Source organism: Hemitrygon akajei, chromosome 14, assembly GCF_048418815.1.
Source record: "Hemitrygon akajei chromosome 14, sHemAka1.3, whole genome shotgun sequence".
Lineage (NCBI taxonomy): Eukaryota > Metazoa > Chordata > Chondrichthyes > Myliobatiformes > Dasyatidae > Hemitrygon > Hemitrygon akajei.
In genome coordinates, this window is record NC_133137.1 from 89,296,677 (window position 1) to 89,321,184 (window position 24,508).

General features: G+C 41.7%; 1 protein-coding gene across 8 annotated transcripts in view; it reads right to left on the reverse strand.

The window, feature by feature from the left end:
* The window catches only part of upf2 (UPF2 regulator of nonsense mediated mRNA decay), a 117,119-nt gene that overhangs the window by 27,254 nt on the left and 65,357 nt on the right, over nt 1-24,508 (reverse strand). For all 8 annotated transcript variants that reach the window (XM_073066544.1, XM_073066547.1, XM_073066545.1 and 5 more), the window contains exon 21: nt 20,971-21,141. In XM_073066544.1, coding sequence (XP_072922645.1) covers nt 20,971-21,141 — 171 coding nt within the window. The remainder of the gene's footprint in view (nt 1-20,970; nt 21,142-24,508) is intronic.

Below are 24,508 nucleotides of genomic sequence, written 5' to 3' on the forward strand. Positions count from 1 at the left end.
GATAAAAGAGTCGAGATTTCAGGCCGAGACCCTTCATCAGGACTGGAAAGGAAGGGGTAAGAAGCCAGTGTAAAAGGTGGGGGAAGAGGAAGGAACACAAGCCAAGTGGGTGGGAAAGGGGAGGCTATAGAAGAAAAAAACCTCCTAGAGGAGGAGAGTGGACCACGGGACAGATGATTTCCAGAAAACTATGAGAATGTAGCATATTATCCTTGAAATAAGCCAATTGTCAATCTCCTCTTGTCAACCAATTGTATTTGGCTAGCAGGAAAATTCAAAAATTATCACAAAAGTAGGATGTAAATGTATGGTCAGATCTAATGCAGTGGCTTGACTAATACGCACGATTTAGACACTTAGCAACATACACTCAGCTCAAAAGGAAATGTGTCTTCCCATTAGAATGAGTGGCAGTTTAGCCAACAATGATCTTCTTTCCTAATGAATTAATGGGATACCTCCAGCAAAGATAGTTTAAAAATTAATGAATTTCCAGTACTATGATCTGACCATTGTTTACAATGAAGGTTGTTATACCTGTATTACAGAGAGAAGTGTACATTTGGAACAGAAGCTTTATACGGTATGGGTAGGTGAAAGTTCACGGCTGTGATAATGACATCTTTCAAGTCACTGATTATAAATGGCGCAGGAAAAGCATGAAAACTTCTGTATTTGTTCATTGGTGTGAGCACTGACTTCCATCTCCGCATTAGCTGTTTGTGATTTTGTCAACAGAATAGTTTCCCAAACAGATTGATGCACCTTGAACTAGATTAAGCGCCGCTTCACAGAACAGACATCCAGAGCAAACCAAACTCAGCTGTTTTTTTCTTGTTTTTCCTGATGGTCATGTGGTTTCATAAAATAAAATAACTTTTCAGACTGGTGTAAAATCACAACCCAATGCAACCATGATCGGAATAAAGGCTCTCTCTGCAGCAGGTCTTAGCAGTGGGGAAACAAACATCGTGAAAGCTGTAACACTTGGAAAAGATAAAGATAAGCTTTATTTGTCAAATAAAGATTCAAGATACATGATTATTCAATGTCATTTTCTATACATGTGTAAAGGAGCGGAGTGACGATGGCACTAAACAGCGACTCCTTTGCTTGCATCTTTGGAAACAGCTTTGGGGTAACCGCGCGTGTGTCTTCACTGTTGCTTTGCTCACGCTTGAATGCTTGGTGGCGGGTGTCGATGTTTTTTGCCAGTGGGGGGGGATTGTTGCTCACTGCCGCTTACGCGCTGGAGGGAGGGGGGAGCTGGGAAAGACGTTGGGGTTCTAACATTTAACTGTCATCCATTCTTTGGGGGCACTCCTCTGTTTTTGTGGATGGTTGCGAAGAAAAAGCATTTCAGAATGTATATTGTATACATTTCTCTGACATTAAATGTAGCTTTGAAACCTTTGAATATTGTTATCCTGGATCTGATGCAGCATAAAAAAAAGATAGAAAAAATAATAAATATAAATGGATAATTTCTAGGTATATAGCCATCTTATGTCCATAAAGTGACGCAGGGCATAAAAGTGCCTGTACATAACGGACAGGAAATGATAAAGTAGTGGTGATTAGGGGTGGTGAAGGGGTGTGTTAGTGGGTGGAGGTCTTGGGGAAAATAACTACTTTTGAGTCTGGTGGTCCTAGTAGGATGCTATGTATCCTGATGGGAGTGGGACAAACAGTTCATAAGTAGCATGGCTGGGATCCTTCGTGATGTTATTGGCCATTTTCTGGCATCTTTCCGGATACAAGTCCTTGATGGTGGGTAGGCTGGTGTCAGTGATGCATTGGGCAGCTTTGACAACTCATCCTAGAGGCCTCCCGTCCGCCACAGTGTGGTTTCCATACCAAGTAGTGACGCCAAGCTGGTGACACCATACCAAGCTGGTCAGGATGCTCCATGCTGTGCATCCATAGAATGACATGAGTATGGATGTGTAAAGTCCAGCTCTCTTCAGACTCCTCAGAAAGTAGAGGCATTTGTGAGCTTTCCTGATTGTGTAGGATGTGTTCTGGGACCATGAGAAGTTGTGTGTGATGTGCAGTTCCTGGAGATTGAAGCTAATTGCAGTTTCCACTGCTGTGCTGCCATTGTAAATTGGGAGGGGTGTGAGTGGTGCAAGTCCCCTTAAAGTCTATGGCCATCTCCTTTGTCTTGTTGACCAGAAGTTATCTGCCCGGCACCAGGCCTCAACCTCTTCTACATCCTCTCTGTAGGCAGTCTCATTATTGTTGGTAATGAGCCTACCCCTTATCAGTGAACATGACAAAGAGATTAAAGCCATAAAACATAGGAGCAGAGTTAGGCCATTCAGCCCATCGAGTCTGCTCCACCATTTCATCATGCCATCTCAATCATATTCTCTTGCCTTCTCCCAATAAATTTTCACACCTTGACTTACCAAGATCCTATCAACCTCCACCTTAAATACAGCCAATGAACTGGCCTCCAGTTACTCGTGGCAACAAATTCCACAGATTCATCACCCTCTAGCTAAAGAAATTCCTCCTCTTCTCTATCCCCTCTGCTTATCTGCCGATCCTTTCAATACAACGTGTATCCTTGAACATAAAACTCTCAACTATAATCTTGTTTCAGCCACAACTCAATGAAGCCCACAACGTCATACCTGCCAATCTTTAATTGCACAACAAGATAATCTTATTCCATATATTGCATGCATTCAAGTATAACAACTTCAGTCCTGTATCCGTCACCCTTTCTGATTTTGTCCCCCTTTTACACTGCAACTGATCCCACGGACTCCAATTTTACCCGATCGAACTACACACGGCCTCTACCTGTAAACCAGCAATCCTACCCTCAGGTCCTATCACTCTGCTTCACATTCCCCTGCCAAATTAGTTAAACCCTCCCCAAACAGCTCTAGAAAACCTGCCCGCAAGCATATTCATCACCTTTGGGTTCAGATGTAACCTGTCCCTTTTGCACAGGTCATACTTCCCCTGAAGAGATCCCAATGATCCAGAAAACTGAAACCCTGCCCCTGTACCAGTTTCTCAGCTATGCATTCATCTGCCAAATCATCCTAATCTTATTCTACTCTCACTGGCACAGGGAGCAATCCAGAGATTGCTACCCTGGAGATCCTGCTTTTCAGCTTTCTACCTAGCTCCCTGAGAGCTTCTCTCTTCAGGATCTCCTCACTTTTCCTACCTACAGTTGCAAGGAAAAGTTTGCGAACCCTTTGCAATTACCTGGTTTTCTACATTACTTACTCTTAAAATGTAGGCTGATGTTCATCCAAGTCACAATAATAGACAACCAATCTGCCTAAACCAACACACAAACAATTGTACTTTTCATGTCTTTATTAAACACATTGTTTAATCATTCAGTCTAGGTTCAAAAAGTATGTGAACCTCTGGCATCGTGCCTTCCACAAACGCTATTTGGAGCCACGTGCTCCAATCAATGAGATGAGATTGGACGTGTGGGTTGTAGAGGCGCCCTGCCCTATAAAAAAGACACACCAAGTCATGTTACTGAGAGAGCCTGCTCTTCTCAAGAAAGATCATGCCTCATGCCTCGATCAAAACAACTTTCAGAGGACCTTAGAAGAAGAATTATAGAAATGCATGAAGCTGGAAAAGGCTACAAAAGCATTTCTAAAGACCTGAGTGTTCATCAGTCCACAGTAAGAGAAATTGTCTACAAATGGAGGAAATTCAGTACTGTTGCTAATCTCCCAAGGAGTGGGTGTCCTGCAAAGATCACATCAAAAGCACAATGTGCAATGCTGAAGGAGGTGAAAAAGAACCCATCGTTAACAAAACAACTGCAGAAATCACCAGAACTTGAAAACATCTCTGTTCATGTGTCCACCTTAAAAAAAACACTGAACAAGAATGATGCTCATGGAAGGACACCATAGAGGAAACCACTGCTCTCCAAAAAAAAAACAAAATTGCTGCACATTTCCAGTTTGCAAAAGACGCCCTGGATGTTCCACATCGCTTCTGGGACAATGTTCTGTGGACAGATGAGACAAAAGTTGAACCTTTTGGCAGAAATGAATGTCAGTATGATTGGAGGAAAAAGGGCACTGCACACTAACACCAAAACCTCATCCCTCGTGAAGCATGGTGGAAGGAGCATCATGGTTTGGGGTTATCATGACATATGCCAGTGATAATAAACCTGATTCTGATCCTGCTTTTCTGCCTCAAAACCTGGACAGCTTACAATCGTTGAGGAAACAATGAACTCAAAATTGTATCAAGACATCTTACAGAAGAATGTCAGAGTAGTGGTCCATCATCTGAAGCTTAATAGAAGTTGCATGATGCAACACGAAAATGATTCGAAACACAAGAGTAAATCAACTACAGAGAGGTTTAAAAAGAAGAAAATTCATGTTTTGGAATGGCCAAGTCAGAGTCCAGACATCAATCCAATTGAGATGTTGTGGCACGACCTGAAGGGGGCTGTTCATGCAAGGTATCCCAGAAATACTGATGAATTGAAACAGTTTTGTATGGAGGCATCATCTAAAATTCCTCCTTGTCATTGTGCAAGTCTGATCAGCAGCTACAGGAAACGATTGGTTGTGGTTATTGTACTAAAGGAGGTTCTACCAGTTATTAAATACAAGGGTTCACGTACTTTTTCTAGCCTACACTGTGAATGATTAAACAATGTGTTCAATAAAGACATGAAAGGTACAATTGCTTGTGTGTTATTAGTTTAGACAGATTGTGTTTGTCTAAAAATGTCAAGATCAGGCCACAGTTTATGAGTAATTAATGCAGAAAGCCAGGTAATTGCAAAGGTTTCACAAACTTTTTCTTGCAACTGTATTTCATTGGTGCCAATACATAACAAGATTTCTGGCTGCTCATCCTCCCCCTTTAGAATGTTATACGCCCCTGACCCTGGCACCTGGGAGACAACATACCACCTGGATGTCTCTATCGCATCCACAGAATCTTGTGTCTAATCCTCTAAACTGGAATCTCCATTCACTATGCAGTCCTCTTCTTTCCCCCTTCCCTTCTGAGCCACAGTGTCAAAGACTCAGTTGCTGTGGTTCCCCCTCATCCCTGGTAGGTCATTCCCTTCAACAGCATTCAAAACTGTATACTTATTATTCAGGGGAATGGCCATGGGGGTACTCTGTACTGGCTGCCCACTTCCCATACTTCTGACAGCCACACGTTTATCTGTCTCCTGCAACGTAGGGGTACCTACCGCTCTGTAGCTCCTATCTATCAGCTTCTCAGTGTCCCGTGTAAGTCACTGAGCTACAGCTCCAGTTCCTTAACACATTGCCTGAGAAGATGCATGTCGTTGCACTTGGTGCAGATGTGGCTATCTGTACACCTGCTTGTTACTGCAAATAACTAAACATTACTACAGCGGTGTGTAGAAAGGCATCTCTGAACACACAACACATGGGATGATTGGGCTAAAGGTCTCCCAGAATTTCAAAATCTCTCACAAAGAGCACAAAACAGCTGCTGGAGCTATTGTCACTGCTCTAACTAAGCACAAACAGATGAAGAATAAAGCGGTTCACTAGATATTTACCTCATCCAAGTCTAATAAGCAAAGCCTCTCCACTCTAACTCTGGTCCACCCACACAATGGCTATTCCACTTGCCCCGGCCCCATTTTTATTCGCCCTTGCTAACGAATCGTGACCATGCCACAGAAAAAGAAATTATATCCTACAAAAGCTCTCTTTTTAAATCTCTTGCTCCCGGACCTGCGTGAGGCCCCCTCTGCCAATTCGACTGCAACTGTGCCACTGATTGCTTGGGTGTTTGGCCATTCAGCCACATGTGAGCAGAGTGTAAGCAATGGGCTCAGCACACAGCCTGTTGGGGGGTTGGCATCTGTGTTGAGGATGATGTTGTACATCCTGACCATCTGAGGTCTGTTCGTTAGAAAGTCCGACACCCAGTTGCACAGCGGTGTATTTACACCAATGAGTAAGTGTTTGTTCCCCAAGATCTGTGGGACAATAGTACTGAACACCAAACTGAACTCAAGAAACAGCATTCTGACACATGTCCTTGCTTTTGAAGTGTGTCATGGCCAGGTGCACGACTTGCAATGACATCTATACACTCAAGATTAAATACATTTAGTGAAAACTTTGTGAGGTATGCCTGTACACCTGCTTGTTTCTGCAGATAACTATGCATTACTACAGTGGTGTGCAGAAGAACATCTCTCAACGCACAACACGTTGGATCTTGAAGTGGATGGGCTACAGCAGCAGAAGATCACACTGGGTTCCAATCCTGTACCTAACAAAATGGCCATTGAGTATACACAGTGAGACTAGTTTGCCTCAACAACCAACACATGCTGGGGACAGCCTACAAGTGCTGCCATGCTTTCGACACCAATATACCTTCTAATCCTCACTGTACCTCTTTGGAATGTGGGGGGGAAACTGGAGCACCCAGAAGAAATCCACATAGCCTTGGGAGAACATACAAACCTCTTCCAAAAAGTGGTGGGAACAGAACCCTGATGGCTGGTGCTGTGACACTACCATGTTAAATCCTCAAAAGAAAGCATCCTCAAAGAAAACAAATATTTTCCTTTCAGAAATACATCCAAAATCTTTCCTCTCTTTTCAATGTGGATGGAATACCCATTTATTTTTAAATGTGATTTATTACGTTCAGATCAGATTCAGATTTACTTATCATGTTAATGGAAATATACAGTGAAATGTTTCGTTTGCATTAATAACCAACACAATCAAAGTATGTGCTGGGGGCAGCCCACAAGTGTCACCACACATTCTGGCACCAACAAAGCATGTCCACGATGTTTAAAATAAGGCAGCCAACTAGCTCTTCAACAATACAAGTTCCCAAAATAACTCAAAAGTTGAAGCTTATTTTAATAAACCTCTCTCAGTAGTAATGCCAGATCACCTTGCCTTCTATAGGGACAAGGAATTCCACAGCAACTGGCTGCAGAGATATTAGTAGATACACACACACACAAAATCTCTTTCTGAACTGCTGCTATTCAACATACACATTTGTAAAATTATAGATACATGGATTATTTGGCTCATATTCAAAGGGGAAAAACAAAATCAGGTTTGTGATAAAGCAAAAGCAATCTGTCTTTCTCCACCCCCTTTTACCAAGGTTAAGTTCATTCACATACCTTAGGTAACTGTGTATTGCATGAATAGTGAGATTAAGAATTAGCAGCTTAGTTATTAACGTTTGAAATGTCTGATCTACACAGAGTAGATGCACTGTATGATCAATCTTCTTTACTTCATAGATTTTATTAGAGACAGCAAGTTAACTTATGACCTGCCAGTTTGTACTCCCCCCACCCCCACCACCACCTTATTCTGGCTTCAGCCCCTTTCCTTTCTAGTCCTGATGAAGGGTCTTGGCCCGAAATGTTGATTCTTCATTTCCCTCCAGAGACGCTGCCTGATGTTTTGAGTTCTTCCAGCATTTTGGATGACCATAAGACATAGGAGCAGAATTACACCATGCAATCTGTCCAGTCTGCTCTGTCATTCCATCATGGCCAATTTATAATCCCTTCCAACCTCATTCTCCTGACACATGTTCTAGTCAAGAACCTATCAACCTCTGCATTAAATATACCCAACTGTATTGAAGATGCTATCTTTTAGATGAGATCAGAAACTAAAACTCCCAAGCTTGCTGGAGGTGTAGATGATCTGTGAGACTGCTAAAAGAGAGGAGGGGAGATTTTCTCCACGGACACCAAACATCCTTGAACTAACACCAATAAAGGATAATTTGGTTAGACATTCAAGTTGCAACATTTCCACGATGGCCACATTCAGACATAAATAAGGGCACTTCAAATGGTAACACATTGCTGTTTGAACCTTGCTAAGCTGCTGTATGAATGCCAATTGTCCTTTCTAAACATTGTATTGCGAACAGGAACCAGTGAGCTATTCCAAGAAGATAAACACAGCTGACACAGTGTTACCTTTCGGCATGTTCAACAACTTTTCTCTGGTTTGAAATTCATGCTTAACTACAAGGCAAACAAGGCTGCCAAAGACTGAAAACAGTAGGTGAAGGGTCACTACACCCAGTCAAAAAAATCATTTTGTTTTTTCTCCAGCATTTTCCACATCTTGTTCAATCTCCAGTATCCGCAGATTCTCATGTTTATGATTTGCTGCTGCACTGCCAAGTCTCTTAGAAGTATGCCGATAGTGAAGTTGAAAATTTTCTCTTCAATGGGAGTTCAGTGAGCCCTTCTCTCACTGCTCCTCCTCTGTGATCTCTGCTGCTCTCAGACTCTTCAAGTATGTGCTCACCTGTATTCATACTTTAGCCCTTTACCTCTTTCACCCCCCCCCCCCCCACTCCACACCCTCCTCTCGCCTGGTCTCACCTATCACCTGCCAGCTTGCACCCTCTCATCTCACCTTCTTACTCTGGCTTCTGCATCCTTCCTCTCCAGTGCTGGTGAAGGGGATCGGCCTCAAACATCAATAATATTTATTCCCCTTCATAGATGCTGCCCAACCTGCTGAGTTCCTCCAATATTTTGTGTTGTGTTACTCAGTATGTCCAGCATCTATAGAATCATTTCTCTTTATAATTATCCTCAAGTTCACTGTTTCCATCCAAGGGGTCAGTGTGGACATGGTGGAGGATTACAAACACCTGGGGATACGAATGGACAATAAACTGGACTGGTCAAAGAACACTGAGGCTACAAGAAGGGTCAGCGCTGTCTCTATTTCCTGAGGAGACTGAGGTCCTTTAACATCTGCCAGACGATGCTGAGGATGTTCTACGAGGCTGTGGTGGCCAGTGCCATCATGTTTGCTGTTGTGTGCTGGGCCAGCAGGCTGAGGGTAGCAGACACCAACAGAATCAACAAACTTATTCGTAAGGTAAGTGATGTTGTGGGGGTGGAACTGGACTCTCTGACGGTGGTGTCTGAAAAGAGGATGCTGTCCAAGTTGCATGCCATCTTGGACAATGACTCCCATCCACTCCATAATGTACTGGTTAGGCACAGGAGTACATTCAGCCAGAGACTCATTCCACCGAGATGTAACACTGAGCGTCATAGGACGTCATTCCTAACTGTGGCCATCAAACTTTACAACTCCTCCCTCGGAGTGTCAGACACCCTGTGCCAATAGGCTGGTCTTGGACTTACTTCCACTTGGTATGATTAACTTATTAATTAATTATTTATGGTTTTATATTGCTATACTTCTTCCCCATTCTTGGTTGGTGCAGCTGTAACGAAACCCAATTTCCCTCGGGATCAATAAAGTATGTCTGTCTGTCTGTCACAGGTACGCATACACAGGGAACAAATGCCATGACAAATAACTTTCGGCAGCAGCAGAGCACATGACAAGCATCCTGTGCAGTGATTCTGATCTGCAAACACCAGTCTGATTTGCAAAGATTGCGAAAACAAAATATACAACAAACTAATGTGTTAAAGTACAGGAAGAAGCAAGACTCATTAGGTGGAACTATTGGAGCATTGCCATAAACTTTTGCATCACAGGTTGAACACCTCTGCACTTTACAAAGACAAATGGCAATGCACTGAGAAGTGGCAGAGTGCAATCACTCGAGTTGACTATGATGCTCTTTTAAGTGGCTGTCTATTGGTGGATCTTCAGGTGGCTCACCACTTGTTAACCATGACAGGACTAAATCCAGGATGGCAGGGTGGATTGCTTTTAATGGAGAATTCCTATGCATGACCTGTTTAATGTGAGGAGGCTGGTGTATGGGCAGCCACCTCACTGTCTCTGAACAGATCAGACTCCGGGTTCAGCGGCATGGAGTGCAAAACAACTGGGGACCCTTCACTGCTGTTGTGATGTGTCATCATTTTTTGCCAGCTCCACTGTTGGGGTCTGTGTTGGATTACTCTTCGACTGGAACCTTCCCTTGACCTTAGTGCCATGGGTGACCCTACCAGGAGCTAAACGTCAGATGGCCAAACTTCATACAGCGTCGCTCTCGGTATCTCAGGAACTCACAAGCCTCTTCACCACAAGCCGATGATCCTCGGAGAAGTTTTCTGAGTAACCTCATTCGTGAGCCCACTTTTGTGTAATGAACTGAAACAGTCTGACAACGTTATAGGTATTTTAGCAGTTGGGTCCAGTTCACTACAAATGGATTTCAGATTAATCTCATTAACCTAAAGTACATTGAAAACAGTAAAGAATAGAAAAAGAAAAAATGCTATTTTACATTAAGACATGCTCTGTGCAGTGAGAAGGATAAACAATGCAAATAAAGATATTTGACAGAAGGATTATCTAATCATCTCCTCTCTGGTTAGCTATATAGTTATTACTATATTCACCTTCCACAAGGAAGAGCTGAGTGTCTGGGGGGGGGGGGGGGGGTGCCCAAAAGTGAGTGAGCTGCCCTAGAATGGAAACGACAAGCCCCTTCACCAAAGGTGCTACTCCTCCCTGGACACCCCATGCACCAATCTCACCTGTTGCTCAAGTAGCTGTTTGCATGCAACAGTGGCCATACCCCGGTATATTGATTCAGCAGGCAGGCTAAACCAGATGAAAAAGTCAGCTGGCCTCATACCCGGGTGAGATAAGAACATGCCTGTCCTAGCACGTGAAGTCATCTCCAGCGGACTGGGTGAATGAAAGTAACAACGAAGGTGGTTCTGCAATGCTTCGTGGTGAGTGACGAAGCAGTCACGGTCATCTACTACAACCAAGGAAGACCACAGTTTGTGATGACTACTCATACCACTGGACTCGGACCTCCGAGGTCAAGGGAGTGGAACTGCCCAAGTGCAACAGCTTAAAAAACTCTCCCACACAGGTCTCCTATCGTTGTTGGATATGACGGACAACCAAAATATTCAGCTTCATAACTTAATAGCCTCCATGATTTTGCAAGATGAAATGACAGTTTGCAGCCTTATCATTTGAGGCAAGCTGTGCTTATACAATTCCTTTAATGTGTGAAAAATGCTTATCATGTTGCTCCACTGCTGGTCAGTAGAACCAAACAGAAACTGGCGAGGCTTATGGTAGAATGATAAGAAGTGAAACTGCAGTTTGTGTTAAAATTTAACAAAGGCTTTGAAGATAAGGAGCTAAGAGGCAAGGTGATGCAGAGTAATAAGGGTGTGTCAGGAAGATGGCTCTGAAGTCAAATAACAATTTATAGTACCAGCAATCATGATTGGGTTTCAACTCCTGCTGCTTGCTGTAAGGAGTATGCATGTTCTCCCCATAATCATGTGGGTTTCCTTCCACATTGCAAAGACCATAAGAGCACAAAACATGGGAGCAGAATCAGGCCATTCGGCCCATCGAGTCTACTCCACCATTCCATCATGGCTGATCCCAGATCCCACTCAACCCCATATAACTGCCTTCTCATCATATACTTTGATGCCCTGACCGATCAGGAAATTATCAACTTCTGTCTTAATTATACCCACAGACTTGGCCTCCACTGCAATTTGAGGCAGAGCATTCCACAGATTCACTACTCTCTAGCTAAAAAAAATCCTTCTTTCTTCTGTTCTAAAAGGTCTCCCCTCAATTTTGAGGCTGTGCCCTCTAGTTCTGGACACCCCCGCCATAAACATCCTCTCCACATCCACCCTATCTAGTCCTTTCAACATTCGGTAGGTTTCATGAGATCCCTCCACATTCTTCTAAGTTCCAGCTAGTACAGGCCCAAAGCTGGCAAACATTCCTCATATGTTAACCCCTTCGTTCACAGAATAATCCTTGTGAACCTCCTCTGGACTCACTCTAATGACAACACATCCCTTCTGAGATACGTGGTCCAAAACTGTTACAATACTCCAAGTGCAGCCTGACTAGTGTCTTATAAAGACTCAGCATTATATCCTTACTTTTATATTCTATTTCCCTTGAAATAAATGTCAACATTGCATTTGCTATCTTTACCACAGACTCAATCTATAAATTAACCTTCTGGGAATCTTGCACGAGGACTCCCAAGTCCCTCTGCACCTCTGATGTTTCAACCTTCTCCCTATTTATATAACAGTCCACACTATTGTTCCTTTTACCAAAATACACTATCATACATTTCCCAACACTGTATTCCATCTACCACTTTGTTGCCCATTCTTCCAATTTGTCCAAGTCCTGCTGCAATCACTTTGCTTCCTCAGCACTACTTACCCCTCCACCTATCTTCGTATCATCTGCAAACTTTGCCACAAAGCCATCAATTCCACAACATAAAGGTAAGGGTTAATGAGTTGTGGGCATGCTGGGTTGACACTGGAAGCATGGCGATACTTGTGGGCTGCCCCCAGCACATCCTCAGACTGTGTTGGTCATCAACACAAATGACACATTTCACTGTATATTTTGATGTACATGTGACAAACAAAGCTAATCTTAATCTTACATTGCCTTAAAAATAAAAGTTTGAGTCTTGCTTATCTTGTTGTAGCCAGAAAATAAGCACTGCTCTGCCGTATAAGCCTAACACAGCATTTGTTTCTCTCTCTGATCTACCCCAGGTCCTGACTTTGTATATTCAAAATCAGGTTTAATATCACTGGTTTACGTTGTGAAACTGGTTTGCGGCAGCAGTACATTGTCATACATATAATAAAACCCATTAATTACAATAAGAAATATATATTTAAAAAATTAAATAGTGCAAAAAGAGAGCAAAAGATAGAGAGCAAGTGTAGATAGGTTCATTGTTCGTTCAGAAATCTGATGGCAAAGGGGTAGAAGCCATTTGTGAAACATTGAGTATGTGCCTTCAAGCTCCTGTACATCCTCCTTGATGGCAACAATGAGAAGAGGGCATGACCTGGGTGATGGAGGTCCTTGATAATAGATGCCATGTTTTGAAGGTGTCCTGGAATCTAGGGAGACTAGTGCCCACGATGGAGTTGGCTGAGTTTACAACTTTCTGCAGCTTTTTCCGATCCTTCCTACCAGTCAGTGATGCAACTAGTTAGAATGCTCTCCACAGTACATCTGTAGAAATTTTCCAGGGTCTTTGGTGATGTACCAAATCTCTTCAAACTCCCAATGAAAGATAGCCATTGTCGTACCTTCGTTGCAATTGAATCAATAAGGACAAATCTTCAGAGATGTTGAAACTTGAAACTGCTCGTTTCCATTGCCGATCTCTCGATGAGGACTGCTATGTGCGTCCCCTCGACTTCCCCTACTTTCCTTTGACTTTTGATTTGAAAATACAGCATCTGCTTGCACTTGCACACTGACATGACCCAGGTTTACTGCTCAACCATTTTGCCGGCTCCTCCACTCTTCCAAGACTGAAATTTCCTCCAACTCAACACAAGACCAAAACCACAAACAATCTGCTGGGGGAACTCACATTCAGATTTATCACATAACAGTGAAATGAGTTGTTTGTATTAACAACCAACACATCTAGTGATGTGCTGAATGCAGCTCGCAAGTGTTGCCACATATTTTTAGAGCCAACATATCAATGCTTAGCAGAACATAACAAAAAAAAAACAGAAAAACAACAGCAAAACAAACCCCTTTCCTCCCTCGCACCCACATGGACAGTCCTCCAGCTAGCAGGCTTCAACTCACTAGGTCAGACACAAACGTGGGGGGAAATGGACAGTTGATGGTTTGGGTCAAGACCCTTAATCTGGGCTACAAATCAGAGTAGTAATATCAAAAGGTGAGGGGTAGGGTAGGAGCAAGAGCTGGGTCCAGCCCGCTTCTCCTCCACTTTTTTCCACTGGCTTTCTCCCCTCTACATCCAGAGCACATGACAGTTCTCAACCTGAAACATCAACTATTTCCCTCCATAGATACTGCCTGACTTGGAGTTCCTCCAGCATCTGCAGTCTATCGCATCTTCATAAGACTAGCACAATCATTTTTGATCATCATGACAATCCTCCCCTGCAACTTTGTAAAATTGAGCCAGATCCTATCCATCCTTGCCGCTGCATTTAATCCCACAATTTGGATTTCAAACGTATAGTATCACTAGAACTGCATATTTCCAACATCACTGCTCCCACTGCTGACAAAAATCCTATCAACACCTCAAGTATAAAAAAGAAAGTTTCCTGTGAAGGATGATGGCTCAACTTGATTTGCCATATACTGTAGGTTTACAAGGAATTTGCTCCGGTGTGTTGGCGTAATGTGCAAAATAAAACAATAATATTCAACAATTATAAAAAATTATATAAAAGTTAGGGTACAGATACGGAATAAATGTACATAAATACCAGCATGCAAATGAAATGCAAATAGATTAAAAATTATTTAAAGTGCATGACTGAGGTAGTTGACAGAGGGGATGAGAGGCCCCCTGCTCCTCCATTTCTCAATGGGTGTGATCTGTGGACATATACTAAATTGCTCTATTAGTATCTTGATCACATTCTATCATTCAGCTCATCGAGATATTGAAATGTTTGAACGTTATCCAAATTCATGCCAATTCACATTCCTGTGTTTGCATCAGATTAAGCAATGCCTTCATTTTAAGGTGCTCAACCGTGTATTCAAATCTCACCCATGGCCTCATCCCTCTTTGCCTCTGATTATCAACGGCCATAAAACCCTCTGGGATACACTTCCCCTTGCTTCTTATGTGAACTTGATTTAGACTCAAGTGTAGGCAGTCTAGGTAGGTAGTGATGATACAAAATGTGTTCATGGTTGACAGCAAGGAGAAAAGCTATTTTTCCTGAATCTAAGAATCCAGGGACAAGGACTGAAGGACTGGAGGCCCAGAGGCAGTCTGCGAGTGAGCGAGTATGAGAGTGAATGGGTGGGAAGGTTTGAAAAGGGGCTTGTTTTGTTGTCCTGCTTGACGAAGGGTCTCAGCCCAAAAAGTCAATCTTTTATTAACTTCTATCGACGCTGCCTGACCTGCTGAGTTGCTCCAGCATTTTGTGTGTGTTGCTCTAGATTTCCAGCAGGATCACTTGTGCTTTTGTTTTGCTGGCTCTGCTGTCTGCTGAACATTGTGGACGTGCTATGCTGGCGCTGGAATGCATGGCAATACTTGTGGGCTGTTCCCAGCACATCCTTGGGTGTGTTGGCTGTTAACGTAAATTACACATTTCACTCTGTTTTTAAATATGTGTAATAAATAAATCTGAACCTGAAATTCAGGAGAAAGGAGGTGGCCTGAAAACAAATGGAGCAGAAATATTTTGAATGGAATTTAAACAAGAAGAGTGGGGCAATGTACAGGCTCAACAAGAAAATGCACAATAAACAGAAGATTAATGAAGTCTAGTAGAAGAGAACTCCTTGAAGGTAGCAGGAAAGCTGGATAAGGTGGCTGAGAAAGGTATTTAAGATTTGCTTTAATGGCCAAGGGATTTACTATTGGAGGCAGAAACTTGCACAACTTTTAGAGAGTACCCAGGTACGTACTGGAGGTAGGACTAGCTGGGCAGTCCTTTATGAGCAGAATGGCCTCTATGTGTCATAAGTTTTCTGACTCCACAAGCCGTGCCAATTCTGGCCTGTTTCTTGTATCCAAATTTAAGTCAAACCATTACAAGCTCAAGTGTCTTCAACGGCAAAAGATCTGCTTGAGATTTTTCTACCCACACCTCCCCACCCCCCCAATATAATTTTTTCTTGATTTTACTACTGAGCTTGCCGTTCCCGCCTCCTAATGTTCCTTTAAATGGCTTGGCTTTGACTATGTTTGATAACATGTCTAGAAACATTTATGTCAAAGAGCAAGACAACAAGGACACAGGCCCTTCGACCCAAATAGTCCATGCCAACCACAATGCTTATTGCTGGTCCCAATTTCCTGTGTTCAGCCCACATCCTTCCAAGCCTTGCCCCACCATGTACCTATCCAAGTGCTTCTTAAGTCATACGAATGTATCTGCCTCAAATACTAACTCTGGAAACTAGCTCCATACATTCACCCCTTGGGTCTCTTGTAAATCTCGTTCCTCTCATAATATGATGATGCCTCTTTGGTTTGGACTTCCCTACCCTGGGGAAAAGACTGTTACCATCACTATTATCTATGCCTCTCACAATTATAAATACTTCTATAAGATTGCCCCCCACCTCCCCCCCCCATCATCCTCCTACGTTCCAAGGAAAAAAAATCTAGCCTGGCCAACATTAAATGATCTCAAACTTTTGCTGTTGTTGTATATAGGGACGACAGCTCTAAAACTGTGCAAGGTGAACAATTTGTATGTTCTAGCATCATGAGTGCTATTTAAGTTTCCACAGTGAAACCAAAGAACTGGCTCTACCTTATTAGTCTACCTCCATATTTTCCTGCAGTTGACTGTAAGTACCTTCTGAAGAGCTCTCTCTAATGCTCTCAAAAGAACCCTTGTTTTTTTCTGTTTGTGTTAAAACAAATTATAAGTAGTCTATGGCCTCAAAACTTTGGAATCCGTCAAACCAGAAGAATCTGTATTTAAAAGAAACTTACTCAGAGGTGCCAAAAGAAGCCGCCCTTTTAGAAAACACCAAAAAGGTCCTTCAGAACAAAGCATAGCTTCATCACTCAGATCCCACAAACCCAACTATTAAAGCACAATCTTAACAGGCTTCAACACACAAAACACAAATTTTGGACAACCCATAACTAGTTTTGCTTTTAAAATCTGTATCTCAATTCTAAATTTGTCAGTCTTTATATACACAGTTCTTCATAAATTCTATTGTATTTCTTTATTTTTCTGTAAATGCCTGCAAGAAAATTCAAAGTTCAAAGTATATTTATTGTCAAAGTACATATGTCACTATACACAACCCTGAGACGCATCATCTTGTGGGCATTCACAGTAAGAACAAGAAACATAATAGAATCAATGAAAGACCACACCCAAAAGGACAACCAACCAGTGTGCAAAACACAACAAACTGTGCAAATACAAAAATAAAGGGAAAAAGTAAATAAGTAAATAATATCAGGAACATGAGATGAACAGTGCTTGAAAGTGAATCCATAGGTTGCAGGAACAGTTCAGTGATGGGGTGAATGAAGTCATCCCCTCTAGGCCAAGAGCCTAATGGTTGAGGGGCAACAACTGCTCCTGAACCAGGTGGTGTGTTTCTGTATCTCCTTCCTGACAGCAGCGAGAAGACAGCATGGCCTGGATGGTGGGGGGGGGGGGGGGGGGGGGGCGGAGGTCCTCGATGATGAATGCTGCTTTACTGAATCTCAAAGACATATCTGGTAATATATATGTACTTTGATAATAAATTTTACTTTAACTTTGATTTTACTAAGTGCTGATGAAGGGTCTTGGCCCAAATGTTGACCGTTTATTCCTCTCCATAGAAGGTACCTGTCCTGCAGAGTTCCTCCAGCATTTTGTGTTTGTTTCTCTAGATTTCCAGCATCTGCAGAATCTCATGTTTATTATGAATTAATTTCTGTGCAGTTTATAAGACATTTACTGGGGCTGCAAATTATGCTGCAGGTAATTATGGAAGGTAGTCATTGTAAATCAGGCTGAAAGTGGACACACATTTTGCAAACGGGTAAATTTTTAACCTATGGTAAACACTACATTCCTATTTATATAACCATAAAAAAAATTTAACATTTTAACAGCTCTTTCAGATACACAAGGTCAGAGAATTGGGACTCCACTACAATACTTTTTTGAAGCCTTTCAAAAACACAAAGTGATTCTGCAGGTGCTGAAAATCTTGAGCGACACATACAGAATACTGGAGGAGCTTACCAGGTCAGGTAGCATCTATGGAGGGGAAATAAACAGTTGATCATTCATAAGGATCGGAAAGAAACGAGGCAGAAGCCAGAATCAAAAACCAGGCTAGAACGTGATGCATAAAATACACTATAAATTACATTTAAAAATATATAATGCGAAAAGAAAGCAAAAATTGTGAGGTAGTGTTCATAGATCATTCACTAAAGGTCATATATAGGCAGAGCTTAGGAGGGTTAATAGCACCTAACGGCAACTCCTTCGCTTACAACTTCGGAAACAGCTCTATTTCCATCTTTAACATCCATATTTTTCCCTTTCAGGATTCTTTTGAAGACCCTGACCTGGAGTTACATGCTGATTACGGTTCTTTGCAGGAATGGGACCCGCTGTCGGGGTTTCACAGCCAACCGTTGTTGTTCGGCACGCCAAAGGTTCGGCCTAAGAGTCCGGGTCGGATTTGGAAGCCTAGGATCTCAGGGCTCTGGAGATGGCGGATCAAGGGTCGGTGTCACGACAGGAGACCCGTGTGTCGTCTGGGAAGTTGAGATATCTGCGATTGTGTGCCCAGTTTTTTAGGCACAGAGTTTGAAAAAAGTGACATGGCAGACTTTTAACATCGTCAACCAGCAAGTTGTTTGTTATGTCTCCCCGCTTGCAGGGAAAATGGAGACACCTCTTTCTCCCTTATTAGGGGGAGAGAGAGAACCTGTGTTATGTCGAATACCAGGTGAAACGCGAAGTCTTTGGGGTAACTGCAAGCCTGTGTCTTTGCTCACGCTTGAGTGCTCGGTGGTGGGTGCCGATGCTTTTTTTTGCCGGTGGGGGGAGGGGGGATTGTTGCTTGCTGCCACTTACGAGCGAGAGGGGGGAGCTGGGGGGGGGGGGACTTTGGGGTTCTAACATTTAACTGTCATTCATTCTTTGGGGCACTTCTCTGTTTTCATGGATGGTTGCAAAGAGAAAGCATTTCAGGATGTATATTGCATACATTTCTCTGACATTAAACTGAACCTTTGAAATATGATGGCAAAATAAGTTGGGGGTAGGGAAGGAGCATAAGGTGACAGATGATGGGTGAAACATATTGTGTGTATTACTTAGCCTTTAAAAATGGTTTTGTATAATCTACTTTGTGAAGAAGATTCACAAATACAAGAAGCTTACTAAAATGCTGCATAAACAAGATGTCTACCTATTACAATAAGTGAAACATAATGAAATACAATTGTATATACAGCCAAAGCAGTAGAATAAAAGTGAGGGAAGGTCACGGTGTCTATGTACAGTTCACAGGACAGATTATAACAAATGCTTCCAGTAACTGAGGCACACAAGTAGCATAACGCGGTAGTAGTGTAGAAGAGATTCTAGGATAACTTGCGCTCTTATGGGTCTCATTTATCAGCAAAAGCAGACCATCTTAGATTATTTAGCCTGGATGGGAGACTTACATTTATATAGCTCTGTTAAAGGAGAAAAATATCTTAAAACATGGAATCAGGCTCTTCAGCCCAACCATTCCTTGTGGGCCAAAATGCCTATCTTAGTTAGACCCATATTGGGTGTGGTTGGTAGGTAAAGGTTGATAAGTTCTTGATCAGCCAGGGTCTCAAAAGATTATGGGGAGAAGGCAGGAGAATGGAACTGAGAGGGCAAATAAAACAGCCGGGATTGTTTGGCAGTGCAGACTTGTGGGCAGAATGGCTTTATTCTGCTCCTGTGGTCTAAAGGTCTTGTGTCCCACAACACCTTTACAATCTATGTACTTTTTAAATGTTGTTAATATGCCCCAACTGCTTCCTCTACATCAACCATATCATGCATATGCATATCAACCATATCAAGATTTTTGAGAGGTGATTCATATGAGGATAAAGCACTGGCAATAACACTGAACGAGAAATCTGAAAAAAAAAAGTTTAAACTGTGCTAGCGCAGCAGTAGATTCAGAGTTTGAACTGGTAGAAAGTCAGATGGAGTGAGTGAAATTGTGTAGGGTTCTGGTCATTCTGTTATAAAAAAAACCATCATTAAACTAGAAAGGTGCAGAAGAGATTGACAAAGATACTGTCTGGACTAGGTTAGAGGGAGAAGTTGGCCACGCTGAATCTTTATTCCCTGCAGTGTAGGAGAATGAGGGGTAACCTCAGAGATTTACAAAATCATGAGAGGTATGGATAAGGTGGATGGTCATAGTATTTCTACTGGGTTGGGGAGTCCAAAACTGAAGGGCAAAGATACAAGAGGGGAGAGATTTAAAAGAGATAGGAAAGGTAACCTTTTTCTGTTAACACACAGAGGGTAGCGAGTACTGGAATGAGCAGAAAGAGGAAGTGGTTAAGATGGGTAAATTTGGATAAACACAGAGGGTTATGGGTTGAACAAGACAACTGGGTCTAGCAGGGAGGGGACGCTGTGGTCAGCATGGACTAGTGGGCCAAAGGATCTGCTTCCATGTTGCATTATGCTATAACTCCAACGGAAGTGCTTCACCTCTAGATAGACTATCAAAAGCATGAATTCTATTCAGCGTAAACTGAATCCAGCAAAGAAGGGGCCTGTTGCAAGATCTATGGTTAGTCAAAACATGTTCCTTCCAAGTTTGTGATTTTTACATTTGCTTTTGAAATATTAATTTTGATATATTTCCATACTGTTAGATCCTCAGTGCCACCAATCTCAGGGATAGCTTCCATTCTGTTGTAAACAAACGATCAATCCCCAGTACGACAAGATGGATTCTTCACCTCACAATCTACCTCATTATGGCCTTTGTACTTTATTGGCTACCTGCGCACTCTCTCTGCAACTCTAACAGTATATTCAGCATTCTGTTACTGTTTTCCTTTGTACAATGATGTGATGAACTGATTTGCATTGATGATGTAAAACAAAGCTTTTCATTGTGCATATGACAATAAATAAATTTACATATCCATTTAAAGAGCGATGCTTATATTGTAAAATTAATTGGACACACAAGATTTATTTATTTTTCCACAGATTAAATGAAAACATGCAAAATAAAAGCAACTGCTGGCAATGCCAAGAATGCAGCAGTAAAATTAAAGATAAAGAAAAACTTTATCCAAGGGATAATCCAATCAATATTACTGGAGTGCAGTGCATTAGGTAAATTGGGTTCCCTAGGATTAAAAAGGACAGCTAAACACCAAGCCCGGTTCAGTTCAGATTGCAACATAACACCACACCCAAACACACAGCTACACAAGCATTATTAACATACACAGTACCTGTTGTTTGTTGCCCCTTCTGGTAAGCATTACAAACTGCATGGTTTCCGAGCTCTCAGAGTCCCCTTCTCCCCCTCCCTGGGGAGGGGGTCCTTTTTTCAATTGGCTCTTCAGCTGGAGTGGAATCGCCACATCTAATTGGTGAACTTTGACCGACTCACCAGTTCGTTGCTGCACCAAGAACCAGAATAATTTTAGTGCAAGTAGTTCTAACATTTCATGTTTAATTTGAAATTTCTTTTGTCAAGGCACCTGTTAGCAGCAGGCTATTTTATATCAGTTTATACTCATTATTACTTAATTGGTATTGCTGTACCTACTACAGAGAGTCTCCTCGTTCTAATCAAAAGAGCTTAGATATCCCACTTTGGAATCAGTATGAGATTTAGTACCAACGGCATACAATGTTTTGCATGTACAGTGCAATAAATAAAATATACTATAAATTACAAAAAGTGTGTGTGTGCGCGTGCACGCACTATATATTTAATTTTTTAAAATTAGTACAAAAAGAGAACAAAAATAGTGAGATAATATTCATAGGTTCATTGACCCAGTCAGAAATCTGATGGCAGAGGGGAAGAAGCTGTTCCTAAAACGTTGAGTGTGTGTCTTCAGGCTCCTCTACCTTTATCATCTTTATTTAGCAATCTTTAACAATTAAATAAATAGTTAAGAAAAGGCAATGCAAATTTGAAGGAATTTAAAAGAAAGAGTAAAATAATTCAATGGAAATGATGCAGTACAGTCACTTTGACCTACGACGTTGTCCCAATCCATTAACCTACTCCAAGATAAATCTAAACCTTCCCTCCCATGTAGCCCACTATTGTTCTATCATCCATGTGCTAATTTAACAATTTCTTAAATGCCCCTAATGTACCTGCCTCTATCATCACCCTTGGCATTCAGACCCTATCAGATTAAAAGGGCAGGTTTGCTTCCCAGAAGGACATGAGAAACTTTGATTTAATATAATAATCTGATAGTTTCAGAGTTACCATTGGTACAAGCATTTTAACTCCGAATTTAATTACTTCAAATTCTATAGCTTCCCAGGTTTGATCTAAACATGTTGCTGTATCAACATGGCCAGGCTGGTCTGGCAACTTTAGTTTGATTCATTTCATGGGAAGTGGATGTAAAGGCAAAACCAGTATTTACTGCCAATAACTAATTCACCTCGAGATGGAGGCAATAACCCACAGTCAGAGCACTACAGCACAGAAACACGCCCTTCAGCCCATCTTGTCTGTGCCAAACTATTATTCTACCTAGCCTCATTGACATGCACCTGGACCTAGCCCTCCATACCCCTCCCATCCATGCATTTATCCAAATTTCACTTAAAGGTTAAAATCAAGTCCACACTGGCAGGTCATTTCACATTCTCACTACAATATGACAGAAGATGATCCCCCTCGTGTTTCCCATAAATATAGTCCAACTGATACTATGTTCCTCAGAATGATGATTGACCACAGACTTGACTAAAATTGAATGAAAACATTGTAATGAAAACATTTAATAATTTTTCAACAAACTCAATGAATCCTCTATTGGAATTCTCAAGCTCCTTTCCATTCCAAGTCCACTGTCTTATACAACAGAACAAGTTGAAATGCCAGACTGAGTAAGGAGACCAAATTTCTTCCTTCTGGGGCACAAGTGAACAACATGGATCTTTCTAAGTTTAAAAGTGTTTACACATACAAAGAGAAATGTACGCTACAATACATATTTGATAATTACTCAGAAGGCACTGTTTTATTTTACTTGAAACCACATCATTCTTGTCCTACTTTTGATTATTCTAACTGACCTAGAGAAGAGGTCATCTGCATCATCAATAAAAACACCAATTTCTGCCTCTAACACTGATTTCTTCAGACCACCTGTGTGGAAACACCCAATCCCATTTTTATTGTCCCAATCTTTGCCAATTTCAAATACTGGTTGGACATCAGTTCTCCATCACTCAAGTTACCCCAAACCACTGCCTACATATAACATTAAGTACTGCTCATCAATCAGCCTTGATCTACGCTGGATCCCAGCTGATCAGAAAATCATTTTTAAAATCTCAGTGGGTCAAGCCTCACATGGAGGGATAGAGGTGATTGAAGCTTTGGGTCATGCCCCTGCACTAGGTCCTGTCCCTCCAGCAGCTTGTGTGCTGCTCCAGATTCCAGGACCTGCAGGCTCATGTTCTTTTTAAAATTCATGTTGTTTCAATTCTCTCCATGGGCCTGCCACTCCCCATTTCTGTAATCAACTCCAACTCTCTCTGCACTGCTTCAGCCAGTTTCCTGTACTATACCCCCCCCCCCCACCCCCAGCTTTCACCACCCTGGCAGCAGAAGCTGCAGCAATTAGTTGCAAAGTTCCAGGTCCCTTCCGCAATCCTATCTTTCGACAGGAGGTTCCTTAAAATTTTTCTTTGATCAAATCCTTGGTCCTTTTTACCAATACTTCCTTCTGAGCAACAGTGCCAAATATTCTTATTAACAATTCTGTAAAGGCTTTCATACTTTTTATTATTCAGAATCAGATTTATCATCACTAATATATGTTGTGAAATTTGTTGTTTTGTAGCCGCAGTACAGTGCAATACATGAAAATACTATAAATTACAATAAAAACGCTACATATAAAATACTTAAGCAATTAGTGCAAAATGAGAGTAAAACTAGTGAGATAGTGTTTGTGGGTTCATTGTCCGTTCAGAAAACTGACGGCAGAGAAGAGGTTGCTCATAAAATGTTACATGTGCGTCTTCAGTCCTCTCTTTCCTTTCTGATGGGAGTCATGAGAAGAGCTAGTAATGTCCTGGGTGGTGGGGATCCATAATGATGGATGTACAAGGTCCTTCTGGGATAGTCCTGTTGTAAGGTGTCAACCTTGATAAATAGGCTAATTAATAACAGTTTTTTCCCCATTAGTCATGGTATCTTGAAACACAGGGACTTCCCAGTTGTATCTGCCTGAATCTGACAATGGAACAGATGACATAGAATTCTGCACCCTACATGCACTTATTGTCAATGTTTATGAAATGAACTTTAACACAGATCTCCAAGGTAGTCCAGTATCTACTCAATCAGGAATAAAAGATCATTGACATTGCCTGTCCTTTTAAAGTTGTAATTTTTTAAAAAATCAAGAATTTTATATTTTGTAAAGAAAAAAACCGTTACTTTTCCAGCAAATATTGAAGATCATTATATTCTCCCTCTCTCTCTCTCTATGGTGTTCAGGCAGTCTTGTCTCTGATAACTTTTTTCCCAGTTTATGTTCTTTCACTGAATACTGAACATTAGCAATCTAATCAATTATTTTTGATTTGGCCATGGGTCACCTTATTAACTTTTCTAAAATGGTAGACATTTACCCCTTTGATGAACCTTGAGTATTATTTTTTACGTTAAGCTCGCTAAAACACACAAATAACTGTCGTCATTCAGTACAGATCAACTCAACTGTAAAATCTTTCAGAAGTCATCTCATCATGCTTGGTTAGTTACAACTACAGGCATTT